Raw genomic sequence first — 19,962 nt, 5'->3', positions numbered from 1 at the left:
AGAGTGACACAAACAGCTGTGCAGCTCTGATTTGAAGAGTGGACTCTGTATGGGGGCAGGAGAGGAGATGAGGGGGTGTGCGTGGAGAAATAACCAACAAGGAAACCACTTTCAGCTTTACTCCTGCACCGCCTGGCTGGCCTGCAGCCAGGTTTCTTCAGGGAGAGGGTTGGCTCACCCCTTCTCCCTCCCTCCCTCCTTTCTCTCTAAATCCCACATACGCACTCTCTCTCCAGCTCTCCAAAGCAACAGGCGAAAAGAAGGAAGAAGAGTAAGTCGTGGGCAACTTTTTTTTAAGAATCAACGAGGGCATCAAAGAACTTTGTAAGATGTGTGAAGCCTGGGTTTTATCCGATCTGGTGGGTACACGGGGGGAGATTTTTTTCTCTTAAGGAGAAAGCAGGAGGACGCGCTTTTTTCCACCGTCAGAACGGAGACGGATCAGCCTCGGTGAAACAAAGCAGAAGCTTTTTTAAACTGGAGCTTGAGGACTTGTGATTTGATGAGCCCTTGTCTCCGCGGAGGGCAGCGAAGGATGCCAGGATGCCGTCTTTGATCTCCCGTCTGCTCGTCATCTGGCTGAGCGTGCACAGACTGGTGTGGTGCGCGGAGCGCTCCTCCACGCGGGAGCGCTTCAAGGTGGTCATCGCGCCGCTCATCTGCAAGCGGATCTGCCTGAAGGGACAGTGTCAGGATACCTGCGAGCAGGGCAACAACACCACGCTGATCGCGGAGAACGGACAGGCGGCCGACACGCTGATCGGACAGGGCTTCAGGGTCGGTGAGTGAAACAATGCTGTTTATTATCAGGCCTCTGCCATGGAATAATGGTTCTAGTTCGACCTCTGGTTTGGATCTCCAGCCCCATTGAGGTGATGCAGACCTCCCAGAGGTCATTATCAGAGAGCGGACTATGGAAAAAGTGACAACAAGGGAATCCAGTCTGGTGAAAGTGATAATAAACTACAGTACAACAAAGATATTCTAGAAGTGCACTTTAAAGTATTTAAAGGTTTGAGCTTTTGCTTTTGATTAGTCAGGACATGTTTAATATCCGTTTCTGATGTCCTCTAATGTGCTTTTTTTCTTGGCCTTGGTTGAGACTCCATCCGCATGAATCACTTCTTAGCTGTTTAATTACGCTACACTTCACGATAATATACTTTCACCAGTATTGCAGACATTATTCTGGGATAATACCCACAGAGAATTAAGTAGGACAATACATTATGAATAACCGCTATGAAAATTCATCAAATGCTTGCAGTGAGTTATGGGTGACCAAACTCTGCTTGTAGTATGAATACAAAGCAGTGGTGGAAAATGTATTAAGGCCCATTGACAAAGTGGAACCTTCTTCTCCATTTCCAAGAAAAGTCCTATTCGAATTGTTACTCCAGTAAAAATATTGCAGTATTAATGGAAAAATGTCTCAAATATAGAGGGCCGACATTTTACACTGGGTCTCAGACCTTAACATAAATCCATAAACGAACAACATAGTGCCTTTCCTTGCAATTACAAAGCTGACAGATAAAGAAAAGTTGAACTTTTTAAAATTAGAATAGTGCACTACTAAATATGTTTTGTTTCTTTTGTATCTTTTGTAAAATAGGTAGAAATATGAATATGACCTGTGCCTGGTTATTATTAACCCTAAAATCTGCACAAAAAACCCCCTATTTTAATAAGAATTTTATTCTTCTTTCAAGATGCTCACATCTACCATCAACTCCTGTTTTTCAGATTTCTGTCAGTCAGATATAAACCCGGTAAACAGTTGAGTTTCTCTCCATTGCATGACTGGAAAATGTTCCCATGCTACATTTAATTGTAGAGACATGGCTCATTAAACAGCCTGTGAATGTACATTTAAGATACATATACTCCCTCCCCCAAGTCCAGTGTCAGGTATGAGTGGAGGCTTTCTGGACTGTATCTGATCAGTACTGGTGAGACATGGAGCCTTGAAGTCTGCATCAGCCTCTGGTCTAGAACTGGATTTCACCAACCCTTGATTCATTGATGCTAAAAAAGAGAGATGTGAAATATCCAGCTGGGAGGAAGAGTTTTATTATGATAAAAAGTTGCTGTAAATCATAAGCAGAGTAATTTCTTTTATCAGAAACTCAAATGATCTTTTAAGCAATTTTAAGTTGCACAGATTCATATTAAGCCCATATTTCTTTGCAGAACAGGTCTAACATAATAAATTAAAACCATAATGTAGTGCAACAGCTTCCTGTTGAGCCAGCTGCTCTGGATGCTCACACACACACACACACACACACACACACACACACACACACACACACACACACACACACACACACACACACACACACACACACACACACACACACACACACACACACACACACACACACACACACACACAGTCTGATTTTAATGGAGAGTTTCAGGCACAGTGCTGCTGAACCAAACATGTCTCTAAATCAATCTTATATTTGTCTGTGACTGCAGGACAGACATGAAAAGCCTGAATAAATCCTGATCAGGTTAAGATGTAGGGCTGCAATGATTCTTCCAGATCAGATGTAGCCTCTCCGTGTGTTTCCATCTGTTTCAGGCTGCATTCAATCAAGGTCAACACTATCTTACATGCAGTGTTGTGACAGTTTTGTTCCTCCCCCACTCTGTCCGGTGTTGTAGATTGAGAGTCGACTTGTCCACCAGCCCCCCCCCCCCCCTTCCTCGCCTATTTTCATTGTGGTGCGTCACTTTTTGGAACTTCTGTGTCAACTAATTTCAGAGACACTTTTGGAATTTCTGGAATACCTCAGGCTGCTTCACATGTGGTCTGGGCAGAAAGGCTGTCCCGCGATCACCTATCACCTGGATTTCATGTCCTGAATTTGAATGGATCCTCGCTGAGTGAGGTAGAGAGGGACTAACCTCAGCACAGAGAGGAGATGTGTGTTGTTCCCTGTGAGGGTTGGAATGTGTTGTGGACAAGTGGAAATTTCTCCCTCCTGTGTTAAAATGGCCATGGCAATAGAGGCAACAATATGAAGACTTTTCCATATTTGAGCTGTTGTGACGTCAGCAGAGCAAGGCTGAGGCCTGAACTGAGCAAACTTTTCCTCAGAAGAAATGTTACTCCCAAGAAATTGGACAGAATTAGGTGGACAGACAGACTGTCGGCTGAGAAACATTACGGTTTTAATGGTGATCTGGATATGGGATTTCTGCCAACAGATGGATGTCATTCTCATCGCCATAATGTTTAAACAAAGAGAGACATTTTTTTAAAACCGTTATTCTACCAATTTACCAGATAAAATTACCATGGATAAGAAACTTAAACTGCGGTCTTTGTTGTGCTTTAAATCTGACTGCAATGTTTACAGGATCAGAAATGCTTATATAATCTTAACTTGAAGTTGGCATCCTTGGGTTAAAGGGCTGAGCAAGCTGAAGAATACATCAGCATTGGCAAAGGAATTGTTTTGACATAGTTTACTTGTGAGCAGCTGTTCACAAACCCAAAGTGATCCATTTACCTTGATAGGAAACAGTGGAGCGAGCAGAACCCATGTTCCATTTTCTGTTTAGCCATGATAGCACTGTGGCTTTGGAGCAAATGTCTAGACCACATTGTCAAAGTCAAGGCCCACGGGTGAGATCTGGCCCGTGACGAATTGTTTGTGGCCCGCGGGATGATTCTTAATTACTATTACAACCAGCACGAGGCCACATCGACCCGCTGGTATTGTGCATGCACCAAAACTACATTCTTCACAATGCAATGGCAGCGGAAGTCGTGCAACGCAAGAAGCGGTGGAGGCTGAGAGCAGGGGGTTTCAAGTCAGGTGGGAGTCAGAGTGTAAGTTCAAAGAGGTAAAAGGTAAATCTGCGTGTATTCTTCTAAGTTTGCACGTTTCATCCCCGACACAGTGCCCCAGCTGCGCATCCAGCTCGGACGCTCTGTATCTTTAGCTTCACATACGTGTGAGGCTCAGCCTCAGACAAGTGAGCATCACAGAGCAGCAACGTGTTTTCAGTTTTAAATTGAATTAAATTTTTACATTTGTTTCTACAAGGCATGATGTCTTCTTGAAGGAAGTATGGTTTTGTCTGTGTGCCGTAGATTTCTGTATTTTACTTTATTTATTTCTATTTATTTCAGTTGAATGGACTCAGGGAAAATTGCATGTAAGAGCCATGAAGGTATACAACTGATTTGATTTTTAAAAAAAAACTATTTGAAAGCAGTGTAACCGCAAGAGGACACAAGCCAGTGTCTTATTGTGCTGGTCCCAAGCCCGGATAAATACAGAGAGTTGTGTGAGGAAGGGCATCCGACGTAAAACTTTTGTCAAATCAAACATGCAAATCAAATCTATGACTTCCATACCAGATCGGTTGAGGCTGGACCGCACTCGGTGCTGTTGACCTACATGGTGCTGGTGGAAATTGGACTATTGTTGGTCGCAGAAAGAGAGGAAGAAAGTATGTTTGTAGGAAGAGAGAAAAGAGGAATGCCAAGAGTATATGACTGAGAGTAGGGAAGTTGAATGTTGGAACTATGACAGGAAAAGGCAGAGAGTTGGTTGACATGATTCAGAGGAGGAAGGTAGACATACTGTGTGTCCAGGAGACCAGGTGGAAAGGTAGCAAGGCTAGAAGTTTAGGAGCAGGGTTCAAGCTGTTCTATCATGGTGTAGATAGGAAGAGAAATGGATTAGGAATTATCTTGAAGGAGGAGTTTTTTAGGAATGTCCTGGAGGTAAAAAGAGTGTCAGATAGAATAATGAGTCTGAAGCTAGAAATCGAAGGTGTGATGTTCAGTGTTGTTAGTGGGTATGCTCCACATGTAGGATGTGAGCTGGAGGAGAAGGAGAAATTCTGGTTGGACTTTGATGAAGTGATGCAGAGTATACCTAGAAGTGAGAGAGTTGTCATTGGTGCAGATTTCAATGGACATGTTGGTGCAGGTAACAGGTGATGAGGAGGTGATGAGCAGGTTTGGTATCCAGGAGAGGAATGCAGAAGGACAGATGGTAGTTGACTTTGCAAAAAGGACGGAAATGGCTATAGTGAACACTTTCTTTCAGAAGAGGCAGGAACATAGGGTGACCTATAAGAGTGGTGGTAGTAGCACACAGGTAGACTACATCTTGTGTAGACGATGTAATCTGAAGGAGATCAGTGACTGCAAAGTAGTGGTAAGACAGTAGTGAGCTTTGCTGTAGGTGTGACAGAGGAGTTCAAGGTGGAGGTGGGACTGCATCAAGGATCAGCTCTGAGCCCCTTCTTGTTCGCTATGGTGATGGACAGGCTGACAGATGAGGTTAGACAGGAATCTCCATGGACTATGATGTTTGCAGATGACATTGTGATTTGTAGTGAGAGCATGGAACAGGTGGAAAGGAAGCTAGAGAGGTGGAGGTTTGTCCTGAAAAGGAGAGGAATGAAGGTTAGCCGCAGTAAGACAGAGTACATTTGTGTGAATAGGAAGAACCCAAGTGAAAGAGTGAGGTTACAGGGAGAAGAAATCAAGAAGGTGGAGGATTTTAAGTACTTAGGGTCAACAGTCCAGAGTTTCAGCTAAAATGAAAGGAAAGGTGTACAAAACTGTGGTGAGACCAGCGATGTTGTTTGGTCTAGAGACAGTATCACTAAGGAAAAGACAGGAGACAGAGCTGGAGGTAGCAGAGATGAAAATGCTGAGGTTCTCTTTGGGATTGACCAGGATGGATAGGATCAGGAACGAGTACATCAGAGGGACAGCACATGTTAGAGGTTTTGGAGATAAAGTCAGAGAGGCCAGACTGAGATGGTTTGGACATGTCTGGAGGAGAGATAGAGAATATATTGGTAGAAGGATGCTGAGTTTCGAACTGCCAGGCAGGAGGCCTAGAGGAAGACCAAAGAGGAGGTTTATGGATGCAGTGAAAGAGGACATGAAGGTAGTTGGTGTGAAAGAAGACGATGCAGAAGACAGGGTTAGATGGAGGCAACTGATTCGCTGTCGCGGCCCCTGATGGGAAAAGCCAAAAGAAAAAGAAAGCAGTGATTGGTAGGATCATAGAACAGCACAATAATCTTTAAAAAAATTAACGTTTTTTGGAGAACAATGCATTGTTATTTTGCATGCACAACATTATTATTGTGCGTGCAATAATGCATGCACAATAATGCATTTTAAGTTTATAATGCATGCAATGTCATTTATGCATTCATCTTGATATTATATGACTTTTTTTTGTTCGAAGGACATTTACTTTTTTGCTCTTTGCCTGTTGAAAAGGTTTCCCCTTGAAGTTACCGATAGAGCCATAAGAAAATATTGCTTTATTTATTTCATCATTAAACAATGTACACTGTATTAGCTCTTGGTTCAGTAGGCTATGTTCATTTCAATATGTTTGAATAAACATTGAAGCAGTCCCGCCCTGGCTTGTAGCAAATTTGTTTTTTTGGCCCTTTTTGTATTTGACTTTGACATCCCTGGTCTAGTCTGTTTCAGCAACTGTTTTTATTTTTGCAGACATTTATCGTACCCGGAGCAAGCCTTTTAATGAGGTAGGGGTTCCACTTGATGGTTTTCAATAAGATATATCTGCATCTATTGGATGGATGGTCCTGATACAGACATCATTTCATCTCAGCATGAACTGTTTCACTGAATATAGTTCCCTTGATTCCGAAAATCAAGTATTTTGGGGCAAATCAATGAACTGAGAAACATTAAAATGACCCATAGAGCTGGGGGGAGCTGCAGAGTCAGGTGATTATTTGATGCACTTGTTAATACAAATGAATTGATGAGATAAGCTGTAAGTAACTACTGAGTTCTGTCAGTTACCCACATAGTTTAGGAGGTTATTTGTTTACAACAAATTTAAAGTTGTAGTGATGTACAGTGGGGTTAATAGGTACTTGGCAACTTAAAAAATTTGCAAGTTCACCCGTTTAAAAAGATAAGAGTTTGTAATTTTCATCATAGGTACAAATCAAGCGTGAGAGACAGAATGTAAAAAAAAAAAAATCCAGGAAATCTCATTGTATGATTTTTAAACAATTTATTTGTGAAAATGGATGGGCAATAAGTATTCGGCAGCTAGAAAACAAAAACTCTTTTTTCCCCTTACAGACCAGTCATTTGCTCTTTAAGAAGTTATTCCGGGCCCCACTCATGAATGGCACCTGTTTGAACTGATTAGAGGCATAAGAGACACCTGCATACACCTTCAAACTGTCAGACTCCTGTCTTCACCATGACCAAGACCAGAGAGCTTCCTATAGACACCAGTGATAAAATTGTGCAACTTAACAAAGCTGGATGAGTCAAACTGCAATTGGTAAACAACTTTGTGAGAAAATATCAACAGTTGGAAACATTATTAGAAAGTGGAATAAGTATAACATCACTGACAACCTCCCTAGGAGTGGAGCTCCACGCAAGATCTCACCTCATGGGGTTCGAATGATTCGAAGAACAGTAAGTAATCAACCCAGGACTACATGGCGGGAACTGGTCAATGCTTTGATCAGTGTTTTTTTTGGGTGTGCAACGGTGACACATTTTCACATAGAAATATTTTTTGGCAATCATCACAGATATCACTCTGCTTTGTAAGGATCACCTCGATGGTCCTGGTTCAAGGATGATATTTCCGTCAAGAGTCAGTTCGAGCCTGTTTTTCTTGCCGTGGCTGGCACAACTGCAACTGCAACTGCAACGGCAACTGCTCGACTCCCAGATGGTCCCTCCTGCATCTCAGAAGCATCTCGTCATCATCGAGGCTCCAGACATTCAGGCTGCTCTAGATTCCCATCTAATTCTGGAATATCCATAAGCCCCAGGCTTCATATTGCACAGGAAGCAGTCTTATCATATCCAAGTTGAGACTTGCCTCCCCTAAAATGGCCATCATTAAGTGGATATGGCTATTTTAGGTTTTCCCATGTGGGTTTGTATTTAGAGTAAAGCGAAAGTAGTATCCCTGTGGTTTGTTTGGGTTTTCCTTTAACATGGGTCATAGGTCCATGAGAGCCTGAAAATTCTTTAGATGGAGCTGGTTCTGTGAGTTTATTTTAACTTTCAAAGTCCTCTGCTTCTCCTCACACACTCCTCTTTATGCCATGCCAAGCTTTGGTGAAGGTGGTCTAACACGGATGACCAAAAACCTGCAACACTCCGGCCTTTTGCCACAGGTTGGACTGAATTGCATTTACTGAGGCCAAGCTGTGCTCAGTAAATGCACTTGGAAGCTTCACACACATTCATTTGCAGCTTATTAATCATGAAAGCTTCTTACATTTGGTGAAATCTGCATTTGTCCAATGTTTTTGCAAGCTGACCTTCTGTCAAGACTGTGTGTTTTGTATTCATTGATCTACATTCTGTCACCTCATCTATTTATGCATTTTGATAAAATAAAACATGGGGTTGTTTGCAGTCTGCTGTTCTCATTAACCTTTAACCATCATTTCACATGCAGCTCTATACTGTATCTTAGACTTTCAACAAACGTGAAGCTCAAAACGGATGTTGCATAATCGGACTGTCACTTGAGTGCTAAATCTAAATTTTGGTCCAAATCCTAAAAAAACCCCCCAGATATCATATTTCACATTTCCAAGGGAAGACGGAGAGCATATTCACATTTGACTTGTTTATTTGGCTCACATTTGTGTTGGCTTGCATATACAGTATATGAAGCAAATAAACAAGGGGAATGTATTTTTCTGTCTTGATTCAATTCATAATATTTTGGAACAAATGCTTGAACTCAAAGAAGTTCTGAAACCAATCCAAGTTGTTTTCACCACAGACAAGCGAACCTTAAGAATGTGGTGCATCTCCACCTTCAGATATGATAAAGCTTATGAATCAGCATTTGAATCAGGTTTTATTGGGCAACTCAGTCATTTCATTCTTTCTATTTTTTTTTATCAGCAGTTGTTCAGAGAGAAAAATCGTATGATCTAAGCAGTCTAGTATGAATCAGACTCCCACATGTCATCACAGTCTGAAAAAAGCCACTTCTGCAGGGCAGATTTTAAAAAAAAACATCACAGTAAAGTCAGTTTGACAAACAAAGCTTTAATTAGGTGTTTTTTGAAACCTCACAAGCAAACAGTGTGAGCATCTGTGTGTGTGTGTGTGTGTGTGTGTGTGTGTGTGTGTGTGTGTGTGTGTGTGTGTGTGTGTGTGAGAGTGTGTTTTGCTTGAGCAGCTCGAACAAACAGCCTTCTTTGCCATCCTTAACACTCTCCTTCCATTTGCTTAGGGAGGGGGTGAAACGGTGCAGTTATTTAAAGCTACTCAATGGAATGCGATTGCTATGGACTCCATCCACACGGCTGGAGGACCCTGTACCTGCAGCGATTAGTCAGGGTAAACAGAACAGCATGGCCTGCTGCTGCGAAGGCCTGCCACTGTGCAGCACAGACTTTACCTGTCAGGTGCTCCAGTGCTGAATGTTGAGAATCCCACAGGACAGGGGACATAATGACATAATCTCAGTACAGCGCTGTCAGCACTCTGCCTGCCTTCCCTCCAGTCCTTATAGCCAAGGCCTTAGGCAGTCATTACATGACATCATATGTATCTGCGCCAGGGTTTTGTCTGACTCTGGCTGTCTTTCCACAAACAACTCTGCCAAAGGGGAGTGACAGGGTAACCCTGGACTCAAGCCCACCCGAGAAACCATCACATATGTATTTTATGTAGTTATAGATTTGGATGTGTTCTTATTCAGATCAACTCAGAACTCACTCACGATGGCTACTCCAGCTTTCTCAGGAGGTGTCGGCTCACTGCCGCCTTTACAGTTTCTGTAAAGTCAATAAGCTGTTGTTTTTCGGCAGACTGTGAATGGTAATGAACGTCTTGGGTGACAGCGGTCAGCTCTGGCAAAGGGCAACACTATTGTTTGGATAACTGAAGCAGAGGAGGCTCATAGATTAGCCAGGGGAGGGAGGAGGGATACATATACAGGTTTTGTTTTCAACAGGCAGTGATTATGTCATTTACTCCCTACATCTGGCTCAACTGCAGGAGTCTGACCCACTTCATACGTCTTTTCTCACTCCGTGCGGTATGCGGTCTCTCTGTACCAGCTGATGGTAGGCGTATTTGGGCATGTGGTTTCCTGCTTTGGAGCTGATGGTAAAGGGACTCACGTCATATGATGATAGCCGTTCTTCTATTCTGTTTTTAAACGGTGGCTAAAGTGGCAACTGTGTTTACTGTTGATGAGGCCCAGTGTTGTTTAGTCACGGTTCCCTCTGGTCATAAAGATTCTGTTGGAGGAAAATTCATGGAAACAGTTTTTTGAGCATAGATTGAATCAGACTTTTCAGAAAATCATTTAATCAAATGACTATTGACGATAATATGAAGGTCAGTAATACAGCTGAGCCCAATGAGAAGACCACCCAAAGGCTTCTACGAGGCTTGTAGCTTATTATTTCTGTTTCCAAGGCTGGACATATCCAATATGGTTTAGTCTCCCTGATCCCATAGCCTGTTGTAATATCTCACCATAAGCCTCCAATCACAGCTCAAAAACGTTGAACAAAAGATCCACAGCTAAGACTGTCAAATTAGCAGCCAACAACAGATGCAGATATTCCTTTCTGGAATTAGTTAAAACCTAAAAGTTGAATGAATGATGTCTTCTCATTCATTAGGACCAAAAACAATTCTACAACCAGACGCCCAACTTGTTCCTAATTGTTCTCACACTAGTTAGACATTCCTGCTGAAAGCTTGATGAAAATATGTTTACCACCGGCCTATATGGAGATGATTAGCTCAGCATAGCAAAAGAATCGAAAGAAAGGAAAGCAGCTGGTTTGTCTCGTTTTGCCTGAGATCAATAAAGAGCAACAGGGATCACCAGCATCCAGGAGACATAACACGTGATCTGCTGACAGACCAGTAAAAAGTCGTGACATACTCTACTAGCCATTCGGTTTCTTTCTCCTGGTGATGGCACCAATAAAAGTCTATTTTCATCATACATTAATGTAATAAAACAAACACTCTCAAAGTTTTTCGGTTTCCTCAGTTCAAACATTCTTCCCATTCTCACTCAGACTGTCTTTCCAGACATTCATCCTGGTGCAAGGAGGGAGCACTCAGTTGGACACAAAACACCTGGAATAATTATCTCTTTGTCCCTGACCACATTCCCAAATCATTCCTACCCCCTGTCGCTTGGTTCTTGGCTAACCAGTCCCCCACTGCCATAAATTTGTTGCACTGTAAATCATAGTGTGTGTTTAGTAAAAATCTAGTGTATGAATATTTTGATTGTAAAATGACTGAACTTCACCAGTGGAAACGTGATTCACAGTATTTGGACTGGTACTGAATCAGAGTGGAAGTGATTCACTGCACATCATCACGTTTTGGTGTCTGATTTTTACAGATTGGGTATATTTCTACTTGTGATTCCACTAGAATATGAGTTTTCAAAGAAAGGGACAGATTTCAGCTTGGTGTGGTGGCGAGCTTTTCAACTGTGGTTTGTAAGGCTGTAATTTGTTGTTTTTGTGCTGGGAGGGCGCGGCTGCAGCCGAAGGGACGCTGTAGAGGGAGGAGGGGGCTGATGATGCGTCAGATCCAGACAGACAGACAGGAGTGAGTGGGTGGGTGGTCACAGGGCACTTGGAGGGCAATATTTCTTTCTTTCTTTCTGTCTTTCTGTCTTTCTGTCTGTCTTTTTTTATTGCAGAGCTATGAATGATTTAGATACTTTTACGAACTTGTGGTGTCTCAAGAATATCTTATGTTCTGTATTGAGTGAGAAGCTTGTGTTCAGTCATTGGTTGGTTTGATTTATGCATATTTTGTTTAGTTTGTGTATTATTCTACTACTATTTGTTTTTGGATGTGAATTCCTTTTTGCGTGAATCTCTTTTGGATTTGTGTGAGTGTGTGTTATTTGTAATTTTCTTCTGTGAATAAATGTGCTTTTAGAAATCACATCCTTTTTTATTTCTTTCTACACATTTACATGTCTGTACAAAGACATGTTTCTATCAGCTTGTCAAAAAAGACAGACAAGTGTAATTTTCCCAATTCTAGCTATTACCTGTAATTTGCTAAAAATATGAAAATGTGCGTCTGAGTCTGTCTTTATGTGTTTTTGTGGGCAAGAATTGTTTCTTTTTTAAGTGTGCCCTGTCAGTTACACGAGACTTACTTACCCAGCAGTTAAGGAATGTACAGTATGTTTTTCCTTAAAGGAAAAAAAGTTTGTGGGAATCACAATAAGTGTCATGAAATGTGACATTTTTTTCTGTAAATTTTATTTTCCCCTTTTTGGATTTCTATTTACATGATATCTACGGTATGCGTAATAAAGACACATCCTGGGAGTCAGTCATGACACAATGACGAAAGAGGTCTCACTCTTATGTCATATGAAACACTGCAATGAGAATAGCCTGAAGACAAACACCTTTCTCTTGTCGTCTCGTCTCATTATTCTGTTGTTTTAGCTCTTATAGTTGGAGTAATGCTGAATGGGAAAATTATACTTGCTGTCTTGAAATACAGCTTTTAATATTATTTGCAGCTTTAAATCATGTTTTAAAGCCAATACAGTGGAGGATACGGTGACATTTTAACACTGTCTTAAAAGTCTTTCATATTTAATTACAGTACAGATTTTAATAGGATCCAGGATTGTTGTGATTTTTTTTCCACTGTCTTTGCATGTGGAAAATAATGTTCATGATAAGATATCTGCTTCTTCCCCGCATGTCCCTCCCACTGCTCACGCCTCACCTTCATTGATACCACCAAACAACTTTTGTGTACATTTGAATTTAAATGACATACTACCTCTTGTCTCAGGAATGTGTTAGATCTATAAAGGCCAAAGTGTGGTACAAAACAGAGGCTGGCTGCTGCCTCTAAGTTGGGAAGCTAGGTGAGGAAGAGAGTCAACAAACAAGTTTGGATCAGAAGTTTAACTAATGAACTCTAAGGCAATGCTTTAAAAGGAGAGTCCACTGGAAAGTAAAATACTTGTTATGATCTCAACTTTAAAGCTTTGGGTTCTTTTCCTTGCTATGCAATGTGGTGGAGTCACCGAACCACACGGGCTCTCCAGGAGATGGTACACCCTCCATTTATTAACTCTCACACACACAGATGAACACACCCATTCACATATAAGATCTGCAGAAAACATTATGCATTGCCAGGGTGCCTCCAGCTTAAATGAGCGAGGCAGATGTGAAAGACACAAGTTACTTTATGTATGTTTTATAACCTACAAATGATTTATACCTCCTGGGGATCTGAAGGAGGACCAGATAAAACTGTTACAAACGTTTAAAGAGTTTATGTGCTATCTTTGGTACTGTATTATGTAAAGCACTGTATTATATTTTCTTCTATTGAATACATGATGAACATGAGTCAAGTTAGTGACATCCTATCAAGTACAGTTAACACTGATGGGACACTGACAGCTGTCAGACCTTACCTCATAATTCAAATCTACTTATGGAGATTTTTCAAACATGTTTATGACATACTGTATTTTAAGCCAAAACACAATGATTTCCAAACTCAGATTAATTGTTTTCACATCATGTATCTAGGGGACCTGAACCCATAAGTGAAACAACAGGGCAACCAAAGAAGCGTACATAAAATTACAATTTATGTATGCAGTGCAAACTTTTTTTTTTTTGGTATTTCCTGTTTTTAGTCTAGACATAGAGCAGTACGTTTAAAGAGGCACGGTAAAACCACTCATAAAAATAATATGTCACAAGGACTGCTTGTAACTGTGAGCTGTACACCTAGAGAATGTAAAAATTAGATAGTTTATACATTAAATAAATTATATACATAACAATATGTATAATAATAATAATAATAATAATAACAATAGTAAAAATTATATAAACTTTATTGACAGAAACTTGATACAAAGTGCTTCAGAAGGTCAGCTAAAAAAACTATTAGAAGAAGTGAAAACAATACTTTTTTTTTCACAAACAGTGAAAGGAAATGAAAGATCTTGAGTAAAGTCTGGAAAAGCCCTCCGATAAACGTGTTTTAAAAAGGGATTTAAAAGAAATCACAGATTCAGCCAAGCTGATTTCTGTTCCAGAGCCTCGAGGCTCCAACTGCAAACAGTCTGTCCTGGTCCCAGCTGAAGAGTAAAGAGAACAGATAACAGACATCATAACATAACAGCCCTATGTGTATGGTACCAACATGGTGGAAATACAGCTGAGAGATGGCTAAGGGGGGCGTGTCATCACGAATTGACACGATGTGTCAAACGTACACAGTAATTCATGTATGTTCAGCAAAAACACCCGACACGATGTGTCGGGTGTTTTGTCTTGACCTCCATCTCCGCTGAACCCCTGAGACCGACTCACCGCACCCCTAGGGTACGGTGAGTCTCTAGCTTCTCCTCCACCTGTTCCCTGCTCTCACTACAGATCACAATGTCATCTGCAAACATCATAGTCCATGGAGATTCCTGTCTAACCTCGTCTGTCAGCCTATCCTCCACAGGGAACAAGAAGGTTCTCAGAGCTGATCCCTGATACAGTCCCACCTCCACCTTGAACTCCTCTGTGACACCTACAGCACACCTCACCTGTCTGATAGTCCTCATACATGTGCTGCACCGCTCTAACATACTTTCCTGCCACTCCAGACTTCCTCATACAATACCACAGTTCCTCTCTGGGCACCCTGTCATAAGCTTTCTCCAGATCTACAAAAACACAATGCAGCTCCCTCTGGCCTTCTCTGTACTTCTCTATCAACGTCCTCAAAGCAAATAGTGCATCTGTAGTACTCTTTTTTGGCATGAAACCATACTGCTGCTCACAAATGCTCACTTCTGCCCTTAGTCTAGTTCAGCTACTCTTTCCCATAACTTCATTGCATCTTTTCACTATCTAAGATCCTGTTGAACAACCCAGTCAGAAACTCCACCTCTCCTAGGCACCTCCAAACCTCTACAGCAGGGGTATTCAATTAAAAGTCATGGAGGTCTAGTTATAAAAATTTCCTCTTAGTACAAGGTCCAAACCCAAGTCCAGTTTGTGTCTTAAAGCCGGTCCCTATTTTCACAATATCATTTATTACCAATTTTCAATACAGGGTGTGTTTAAGTGAGTGCACACCTAGCACTTTTACCTTACCTTGACTAAAAGTAGACCCAGGGAAATAAATTTAAAGCCTTTATGTAAGATTGAAGAACACACAAACCTCAGAATCAAAAATAAAGTGCAAATAGAGCTGAATAATCTTTTTCTCGTAAATTAAAGACATCCCTGCCTAAAGAACTGAAGGCATACACTTCAAGTAAAAAAACATTAACATCTTCAGAAAGCATAAATAAAAACTGGCTCTTTAATGGGAAAAATGCAAACAGTGTGTGTTTCATAGTGGTGTTACACTCAGCAAAGAGCTCCTGATCTTTGTGAAGTAACCTGACACACAAGCTACAACTCATCAACGGCCACAGATATGCATGGTGCTCTCTGAATAGCTGCATTAAGCTGTTAATATTGCTGATTTTCTGGTTGCTGTTGAAGCTGACATTGGGAGTTTTTCCACACATCTCAACTTTCTGTTTTCCCTCAAACAGTGTCTCAACAGTAGCTTTTAAACACTTATTCACAACTGTCCCATCACTAAAAGATGTTTTATTGTACCCAAAAATCCACCCTGCCTTTAGTGAACATTCTTTTGCATTTTTCTCTTGTCATTTTGCCCTCAGCTCGGACTTCAGGAGATAATTCTGCGCAAAAGCTCTGCACTTTGTTTCGTAGTGGCGCTTTAGTTACTAATGCTACGTGTTCAGACTATGAGGTACGGGGTCAAATGGTTTTGAACTGCCTGACGGAGGAATAAACATATATTTCTCTGTCCACTCATTGTTAACCAGCGATTTTCCTCATTAACCTCCCTTCATTTGGAGCTATGCTGTCTTCTCTGTCTCCCTTCCTCTGTGCTCATATAGTGGTAAACTCACAGCTGTAGCGGCAGCGACCTGTCTTACTTCCAGGTGCGCTGACAGATAAGGGTAAACAAACGGTCTGATTGATAGATAGATAGATAGATAGATAGATATTACAGAAAATATACAGAAAATGTGCATTGAGGAAAAATAAGACAGTTAAAGATAATAATAATAATAATAATATAACAGAAAAAAATATATTAACACTAATAAAAGTAATAATAGTAATAATAATAACAATACTAACAACAGTACACAAGCATGGTAGGCCTTTAGTCATAGATAAATAAGTGTGGCACTCAGTGGTCATACACAGGACCTAGTGAAGCCATACCAAAACATCAGACTGGTGGTGGGACTCTGTCTGGTATTTCAGAGCTGTTGTACAGCGCGATGGCTTGTGGCAGGAATGACTTCTTGTACCTCTCTGTTCGACAGTGGAGCTGTAGTAGTCTCTTGGAGAACGAGCTCCGCTCTCTGTCCAGTGTGTGGTGGAGAGGGTGAGCGGGGTAATCCATGATGCACCGCTCATTCGGTATAAAAGTCATAGATTTGATTCACATGTTTGATTTGGCAAAAGTTTTATGCTGACACAATCTTATGTAATTTTTGGGCTTGGGACCGGCACGATAAAACACTGGCTTGTGCCCTTTTGCGGCTATATTAAAAGTGCAAATGGACTGTGCTGTTAAAAATGATTCTCAACTAATTATAATTTAACAAGCACAACTCTAAGCATATTATTAGATTCTGTGCCAGAAGCCCCCACCAGTACTTTCAGCCTGCACACCAGGCTGCTGTGTTTTATGGTATCTTGGGCTGTGTTCGTGTCCAGACTGACTGACTGCAGGCGTTCATCACCAGCCATTAGAGGCCACTGGTGTCATTGTTTTGCAGTCTGGAAGCCCGGCAGAAGTTTGTATTACATTGTCTTGTTCCAGTGCAGCAGGATGCTGCTGCGACGCAAATTTTTGTTTGGTCTCTATGAAAGAAACAGGCCTTTTGTGAGAAATCCAGCCCATGTTGTTTGAGCAGTGGGGATACACATGAAACCTATGGCATCAGACTGGGTTAATTTCACTACTGATTCATTCAAACGTCCCCAGCTTCGTCAATTGAATCCTGATTCCTCCCCTGTCGTTGGTGTTCGTTATCGTGGCGGTTACCCTGACACTGTCTGTCTCATTCAGACACCTTCCCAGCCAGACGCTGCCTCAGCCCAGACTTTTCCTCCAGTACGTTCTCTCTGTGGGTTTAGATTGTGTAATCACATTTGGAAAGAAACTCTTTTCCTGACTTTCTGTGTCTGCAGTTCTAATTTTCAAGACCCGTATCTTTTTCCAGTTTCCTGTCATTCTAAATCCAGTTCTGGGATGAAACCTTCACCATGGAAACTAGATCTCTTAGGTCAGACTTTGCCCAGTAAAAAATATTCTCTCTTCTACAGTCTGAGCTGCTTTTTAAAAAAACTTATTCCTAGCCCTAGCAGCTTAACACCACTGTCATATTGTGTTATGTAGCAGAAGCTGCTTTTTAAGTATCTCATGCTTTGTGTTAACGTATTCTCCCTCACTCGCTGGGTGAGGATGTCCCTGCTGTGTTTAAAGTGATCTAGTCCCCTAATTACGCTGCAGGCCAGACTCCCTGGAAATCCACCCAAGATTACTTCCATGTGTGCGCACTTGGCTCGGCAACAGAAAGAGGCCTGGCATCTCAGCTTCAATCTGATTTTTGTTATCGAAGAAAAATGTATTCATATATTCATATATTCTATAGTTTGTTCAGAAGGACTCGTATAGCTCTTGGTTTAAGGTGGATTGCAGTAATTATGGAGTTTGGATATAGTAAAATATGCTTTAGCCTCCTTTAATGTTCATTTATCTATTCCTAACCAAAATATGTTTGTAGTGAAAATGAAACTCTCACTATCTCCCCACCTATATATTTGAGTAAGCTCACTTGAAAAGTCTCAGTCTGTCACACAGTCACCAAGTCCACCCACCACCTGTCAATCACGGCGCCCAACCAATCATGGCGCATCTGCCAGAAGGAGTCATGTGAACAATAAGTCTTAAGGCATCTGCTATGTTAGGAGAACAAATAGCTATATATTGACTTCCCAGTTAGCATAATTTTAGAGTGTCATAACTGTTCCAACAATTTTCATGTTTTTGAGCAGAAAGTCCAAACAGCAGGAACGACACAGAAAATGACAACAAAAACTAGCGGGCTAGCAGGAACAGCCTGTCCAGCTATGGTTTCCTTTTGGAACGGGACAATCGATGTAGTATCCAAAATGATGCTCGGGCATCTGACAAAAACGGTCTTTAAGTAACTACATACAGTTCTGTTCGTGTAGTCAGGTAACAGCACTATCACTTCTCTAAAATTTCTTTTCCACTTGCTCTTTTGACAGGTGCCTTTTCCTTTAACGTTAGCTCCTTTCCCAACCTCACCATTAGTTAGCTTTCTTTCTCCAGTTAGCCTGCTAACATTCATCTACAGCTTCGCAATGGCCGCCCAGTGCAATCCATCATTTTTCAACGTAAAGTTGTTACGTCACCACGTTGATTTTTTACTACGTTAGGTGCGCTTTGTTTATAATACCAATACATTTGTTTTCATATGTTTAGTATGAAGTCTGATATTATCGTTTTATCGTGGAATTTCCACAGGTTCCCACTAGTTACTTTATTATCTTATAGTAGCGCTACTAGTAGTGTAACTGTGCGCTAGTCTTGTCTGGTTTCCATATACAGTACTTTTTTTTTTTTTTAAACTTTCTTTCCTCTCAGCCCTGCTATCTCACTTTTTCTTTCCTTTGATTGTTCTATTTTAGGAATTTCTGAAGCCACTCTGCTTAAAATAAACATAATGGGAAACCCAGTAAAGCTGCTGTGAATACTTCTCCAGCCAGCAGCTTTCCCATGGATCAGGAAATATAACCCATATGCCAGAGAAAGGCTGTTGAACAGATCCATGATTCTACCTGCTCACACACGGTTGCCGGTAGGCTGGAGGGTCCTGGTCCGTCAGGCTGATGTGATTTTTTACAGTGGTGCATTTCAAAGCAGATAGTTTACTTGTCAGTCTGTCATATTTATGTGATATAACACTTCATCATCATGTGGTTCGCATAATTATATTAAACCTCAGTCTGTCTCTGAGGTCATTGGATGGAAAAGGAACAATGCCAGACTAGTGAATAACTATTTTAGTGGATTCAGCATTCAGTATTTTCCCGAGCAGCTCTTTTCTTTTAGGGTTCAACGTATTACTAACTTTTTCGTCTCATGTCTAAGCATTTCCGGTCGGCTGTCTCCACCCCTCAGTGTGACGTCTCTCCCCCATCTCACTGCAGTTGTGTGTCCGCTGACGTGTATGAATGGAGGAGTCTGCAGCTCGAGGAAGCACTGCCTGTGCCCACCTGGATTCACCGGGAGGCTCTGCCAGTTTCCACTTCAGCAGATGCAGCAAGCTCAAGCAGCGCGGGGCAACAAGCAGCCCATCTACCCCATACCTCTGAAGCCTGATGGTCTGAAGCTGGGGGAGCAAGCAGGCATAGGGCGAACCCAGATGACACAAACACACTCAGTTTTCACATTGCCCTTAACACAAGTAGGGCATCACTCATCTGAAGGTATCTCTGATTCACTCAGAATCCTTATTTGATTCCCAAGGGGAAATTGCTTAATACTCCATCCGTCTCTCATTTAGTTATGAATTAAAGGTAAAATGTATGTATTATGTTTTTACATTTGTTCTTTGGTCTCTTTTCAGTGCAGATAAATTTACGTGTTCACCACACGCCAGACACCTCTGTAGTCATTCAACCACTCGACCAATCAGATGTAAAACCTCCTCACAAGGCAGGACCACGCCCGATCCCCTCGAGATACAAGCCAAAGGGTCGCTGCTTTCAGGAGACCACGCCAAAACAAGCAGTGAGTTCAGCTAAAAACAAAGC

The 19,962-nt window shown here is 41.5% G+C and overlaps 1 protein-coding gene across 5 annotated transcripts in view; it reads left to right on the top strand.

The window, feature by feature from the left end:
• The first annotated feature begins 224 nt into the window (after window positions 1–224).
• Window positions 225–19,962, top strand: part of ltbp3 (latent transforming growth factor beta binding protein 3) — a 34,170-nt gene continuing 14,432 nt past the window's right edge. For all 5 annotated transcript variants that reach the window (XM_068330411.1, XM_068330410.1, XM_068330412.1 and 2 more), the window contains exons 1-3: window positions 225–781; window positions 19,357–19,635; window positions 19,776–19,939. In XM_068330411.1, the coding sequence (XP_068186512.1) occupies window positions 544–781; window positions 19,357–19,635; window positions 19,776–19,939 (681 nt within the window). In that variant the 5' untranslated portion in view covers window positions 225–543. The remainder of the gene's footprint in view (window positions 782–19,356; window positions 19,636–19,775; window positions 19,940–19,962) is intronic.

This window comes from Antennarius striatus, chromosome 13, assembly GCF_040054535.1.
Source record: "Antennarius striatus isolate MH-2024 chromosome 13, ASM4005453v1, whole genome shotgun sequence".
In the NCBI taxonomy this organism is placed as follows: domain Eukaryota; kingdom Metazoa; phylum Chordata; class Actinopteri; order Lophiiformes; family Antennariidae; genus Antennarius; species Antennarius striatus.
The sequence above is the reverse complement of the archived record's forward strand: the minus strand, read 5'-3'. Positions and strand labels throughout refer to the sequence as shown.